This window comes from Solanum dulcamara, chromosome 2 (assembly GCF_947179165.1).
Source record: "Solanum dulcamara chromosome 2, daSolDulc1.2, whole genome shotgun sequence".
Taxonomy (NCBI): Eukaryota; Viridiplantae; Streptophyta; class Magnoliopsida; order Solanales; family Solanaceae; genus Solanum; species Solanum dulcamara.
Window position 1 is genome coordinate 7852013 of NC_077238.1, and position 5935 is coordinate 7857947.

General features: G+C 31.2%; 1 protein-coding gene across 1 annotated transcript; it reads right to left on the minus strand.

Annotated features, from left to right (window-relative positions):
- Positions 1 to 3658: 3658 nt before the first annotated feature.
- Positions 3659 to 4537, minus strand: LOC129875036 (uncharacterized). Its single transcript, XM_055950473.1, has one exon. It carries the CDS (start codon positions 4442 to 4444, stop codon positions 3923 to 3925), a length of 522 nt encoding a protein of 173 aa, XP_055806448.1. The 5' UTR covers positions 4445 to 4537; the 3' UTR covers positions 3659 to 3922.
- Positions 4538 to 5935: the final 1398 nt, after the last annotated feature.

Below are 5935 nucleotides of genomic sequence, written 5' to 3' on the forward strand. Positions count from 1 at the left end.
TGAACATATTCTTGGTGATATGATGTTGATTATTGATTGTAATTGTGGTTGCTTTGTATATTTGAATCGGGTGTCATGTTCTGATACATAATTAGATCGATTATCCCGTTCTAATATATAATTAGATCGGGAGTCCTATTCCAATACATCTTTGGATCGGGTGTCATGTTCTGACACTAATTTTGGATTGGTGTCACATTCCGACATATAATGAATGTTTACAGGTCCCATGAGGGGATCCTTATGTGAAATTCCATGATATTGAGATTGATGAACTATAATCTATTTGAGTACTGATTAAGATGAAAATGGTTAAGTTATTATGTATATATGTGCTTACTATGTTGGATTTACTTGTCCATGACTCGCTTACTGGCTAGTCGCGTGATCCTACCAATACACTGTTGATTTTGTATACTAATACTACACTTGTTCTCTCTGTGTTGAGTACAAGACATATTTATTTGGCTACTAAAAGACCTCGCCTAGAGAAAAAGATAAATGTTCGAGTTCAAGGGTGAGTTATTTCTTTCAAGCTACCGTGGACTCTCTTTATTCTTAGTCCTTCCTTCGGACTTAGATGTTCAAAACTGATTTTAATTTTTATGACTCTTTTGGAATTGCATTCCCTTTCTTAGACTTGATAGTGTTAGAGTTTTGGGTACGATTGACTTTCAGTTTCTAAGATGATTTTTCGCATGTTTTAGTTATTGACTGAATTTTTCCTTAGCTTATGGGCACTCAGGCCTGTTTCTTTAGTTAAGACTGCTTTCACATCCTTATCTTGTTTATCTACTGTATATGTTAATTTGGGGTTGTTATAATGGTTCTCCCACTGGAGGGTTAGTATGGGCGTCAGTCACGGCGGGTCCTTACTATATTTCACTTGATTGAAATTGTAAGACCTCAATATTTGGAAAGTTATAAAACGAGGATCAAAAAATAAATTCCCAGAAAACTCAGCTTTTTAGCACTAGGTGATGACCACGAAGGCCATCACACGTCGTATCCCTCACCACCTCTCATGGTGGGCTATCATAGTTAAAGTTTTGACACTCAGGTTTGCACGGAAGCCACCACAAAAGGGGACCGCGGTCCGTGGAGTGCACCACGAGCCATGGTGCCTCCAGTGGTGGATCCTTCTACAGGCTCGGTTGACACCCCCATTACGTCCCTACTACCACATGTCATATTACCCTTAACGGACCGTGGTAGGTCTCGTAGTTGGTGCTCATTTCAAAAAATCCTTTTTCAGAAGTTCAGTCCCTCACCACGATGGTGACCACAAACCGTATTGCTCATCATGGTCCGTGGTGAGGTCCCATCCAGGTGCCCAGTCCAATTTTAAATGAAGGGTATTTTGGTCTTTCTTTATGTTTTAGTAATGAATGTGGATGATTTTTTAGACTAGATTCTCACTTATTAACTAACCTAAGTACCCTTAATCTCTCATTCTCACCATAACTCCCAAATTACAAAATCTTCTCTCTAAAAAATTTCTCTCAAGAGTCTTCTTCTTCTTCAAGCAAACTCAAGGGAAACTTCATGTTCAAGCTTTAATTCACATCAATCTAGGGCTTCTACGGATCAAGGTATGTGGGACTTCATCCATAGTTACCTTTCACCCATGGAATTCTAAGATTTCTCTCCAATTTCTTCATGATTTCTTCAATCAAAAAGCCCTAATTTTATGATTGACATTGTGTCTTTTTAATTATGAATTATTTTAATGTTATTTGCTTAATTATTCATAATTCACATCATATTGAATGATTTTAAGAAGAATTTCAAAGACCCATGTTATATGCTAGTTTCAATTATGAGTTATGAGCTATGAGCTATGATCATGATTTTCAAGTTATATTCAATGAAAGCTTTATGAATGAGTTTTAAAGATGTTTTGTGCAAAGAAGTTATGAATGATGTTTCAAGCAAGCTAATGATAGTGTAACTTGAGACCCTAAAGATGTTTTATGAAAAAGAATTTGTAATATTGGAAGGCCTACACCACATAATATGAATCACATGATATGAGTTATTCTTACGATTTTACTATTATGATGATAAATGAGTTATTCTTATGTTATCTTTTTTTAAAGATGGATTGATATTATTATTATCTTTTGATATTGTTATTATATTTCCTTATGATATTATTGATTATGCTTTCATGAAAGTTTTGTTGAGATAATGACTAAGCATCGAAAGGACTTAAATGTGGGATTCGGTCCAGTGTGTTATTGTTGCTACCCAAGGAAATTCTAGTAGCAACTTTTAGTTCCAAACTACGTTTCTCGCGTAGATTCAAGGATGTCAATATGGCGAAACTAGTGGATCCACATAGAAAAGTTAAAAGAGTTCATTAATAGAGTATGCCCTGGCAAGGTAGCCTCCCTCTTCTCGATGTGAGAGTCATCGGATTCCATGTATTAGCTCGCATGATCTTATATATCGATTAAAGGTCCTATCCCACACAAGTTAAAGATATTGGTTTTGCATCCCGTGGTTCATATTGATTGTCTTATGTTTATTGTTCATTCACCTTCTCACATATTTAGTGCATTCCATTTACTAACACATACTTTTTGCCTACATTGTACCATAATGTAGGATCCGACGATCACGCTCACCCTCCCATTCGTGGCTAGAGCTTGTTGTAGTTATACTTTGGTAGTGAGTCCTCATATTCCGAGGACGTGACATTTTACTTTCATGTTGTCATTTGACTATGTCATTATTCTTATGTTGTCTTGAGTGAGCTAAGAGTTTGTCTTACGCCCCATCTAGTTAGTAGAGACATGTTTGACGATAAGAATCTACGTTGTCGTTTTCTCATTTTGAGAGTTATCTTTTTTATTGAGATGTTGCTTCTGTATTTTTTATCTTTGCTTATTTACTTCATTTTCCTTATTTACACTCATTAATGATATGCTAAGACGCTTGTAGTTCTTTGAAATTCTAATCGTTGTATTACGACAAGATCCTAATTCGGATCGTAACAAAAATAGTCCTTAATATATAACAAAAGAGTTCATTTTAGTCCTTAATAATTGAAATGATCCTTAAAATATAATTAAAAAATATTCATTTTGATTCTTTATTCTAAATCTAATAAATTTTTAAAAAAAAAATAATTTTAACTATAAACCCTACTTGACTCACAAAATTCACCAATTTTTTTGTTAGAGAAAGTAAAGACAGGATTGTTAGATTTCATGGAGTTTTTCTTTGAAACTAACAAAGAAAATAACAATTATGAGTTTTGTTACCCACATAGATTTCAGTCAAATTTATAACATTTTTTTAGATAAATTTATTAGATTTAAGTAAATGACCAAAATAATTATTTTTTGATATATATTAAAAACTATTTCAATCAAAATAAAACATATTTGTTATACATTAAAAATTATTTTAAGCAAATAAAATATATTAAGAACCAAAATAAAATATTACGCATACATTAAGGGATCACTTTGGTCATTTTATTGCATTTTAAATCTCATTTTAATAGGTTTTAAAGTATAAAAACATTTTAAAACAACAAAATGATATTTTTATTCTATTTTTATAATTTAAGTATATTTTTAACCTTTATCAAATAAAATACCATAAATTTATAATCATACCACCTTGAATTAAAGGATCAAAACAAAAGTCAGGGGCAGAAATGGAAAGAGACCTTCCATATAAACGAATCACTTTTTTTTTACCTTCTCCATCTGCTACTAATATTCTCTAACCCAAGAAGGGGTACTTTTGGGAATAATATACAAAAGATGAGTGGGGTAAAATTAGAGAACCTTAAAAAAACCTCTTCCAACTTTTTCTTTTTTCACCCTCATCTTTCTTTTTCTTCACTTTACACCCCAAACATTTCCCTTTTCTTTCAAACTAATCCTACCCACCAAAATAAAAAATACTACATAAAAAGTTCAGATTGTAATAAAGAATAATAATTAGCAGTTTCATCTTCAAGTTCCCATAAACCGTCTGATATAGCAAAAGGAAAATCTCCACCGTTGATTTCATTTTCCTCAACAAGCGGAAAATCTGAACCGTTGATCCCATCTCCACTTGGTATTCCAAGCTCATCATCAGAAGCTTCTAGAAGGTGTCTAATAACACTACTACTATCATATTCTGTAGAACTATTAGCCGAGCTACGGACTTGGGAATTACCCGACCCGATAGAAATTTCTACCGGATCCGATCCAAATCCATTGTCGCAGCTCGGCAGAAGGTCGAGCTCCTGCTGAAGCGTGGTGAAGATGTTCGATCCGGAAATTTTAATTTCCGGGTCGGATTCAAACCCGTATTCTTCTTCCTCTTCTAGGATTGAGAGGATATCATTATATGATGATTTTTGGCGTTTATTTTCTTCAATTTCTTGGGATTCGTCTTCTTCTCTTGAACGTTTAATGGGTTGAATTGACTCAGCCATTTTTTTTATTTTTATTATAAGAGACTGAAAATGGATGAAAAAATATGAGAGTTTTTTAGAGAGAGAAAGTTGAAGGGATGAAGAGAGAGAAGGAGTATGAGAAGGAATTTATAGAGGGAAGAAATAAGTGGCGTTCCGGTCAAAATGGGTGAAATGAAAGAAAATTGATAATAATATTTTTGTTTAATTATTCAAAGGTACAGAAGATATTCAGATTTCTGATTACTGACAGAAAAAGAAACTTTTTTTAATTTTTTTAATTGTTTGAAGAAAAATATTGGCAGGACCAAGAAAAATGGGGACCAGCAGCAGTGACGATGTAATGAATAAATATATAATTAATGAGTTCATCTGATTTTTTTAAAAAAAGTAGTCTAGATTTATGTACTCCATCCGTAAATATACTCGTTTCAAAAAAAATGTGAAATGATCTAAGTTTGATCTGATACAGAGTTTTTTAAAAAATAAAAATTAATTTTGTATTAAAGTATTTTTTAATTTTATAGTCTTAATATTCTTTAAAATTTGAAATAGAGTAAAAAAAATAAGTTATTCTTTTTAAAAAGAATGAAGTATAATAATTTAAATATTTTTTTTAATAAATATTATTAAAATATAAACAACAACAATAACAATCCAGTAAAATTCCACATCGTAGGGTCTGAGAAGGGTAAAGTATATGCAGATCTGACTCCTATCAATATAGGACGGCTGTTTCCAAAACTATTAAAATATAAAGTCATACTTATTTTTTGGAGTATTAATTCAATCAAATTTAAATTCTATGGGTAGACCGAATAACCTAGCGGAGAGAATACATAGAAAAAGGCAAATAGTGATAGAAAAAACTATTAGTAATTATTAATTAATATATATTATAATAGAATGAATAAGAATTTTCCGCTTTTAATTAAAAAAATTCAAGTTTAAACTTTTAAAAATATATTTTTTTACTGAGAGCGTGGCTTTTAAAAATATTCTATAATAAATAAATTTAAATTTAATTAAATCTCAGTATAAAAATCAAACGTCCGTCTAGGAAACTAAAACAATAGAAAAAGGTAGTAAAGAGTTGGTTTTTATTAACTTCACAAGTATCCGGCTAGTGGCTAGTTGTTGTCGGCTTCTTTTTCACATTTTATAAGCAAATTGTGAGACAATTTTGTCCTTTTCTCCTTTTCTCCTTTTCTTATCTAAAATAAAAATAAATGCATATCCTAACTTATGTGACTAAAAAATTACTATTAATTTATTGTCTATTAGATTTTTTAACGATTTTATAAAAGAAATTATTACAGTATCGATCTGATTTTGATTTCTTAATATTAAATTATTGGATAAAACAATAATCACTAAGACTTTAGTAATTTATTATTATATAAATATTAAATATTAATATTAATATTTTATTAATTATTATTGTGGACTTTTGGAAGAGCACTGACAAGACAGGTTTGGAGTGGTTGATTATGTTGTTTAATGTTATTTTAA

Excerpts from the sequence above, each read along its gene's own strand:
- LOC129875036 (XM_055950473.1), bottom strand. The coding sequence starts at position 4,444 with ATGGCTGAGTCAATTCAACCCATTAAACGTTCAAGAGAAGAAGACGAA.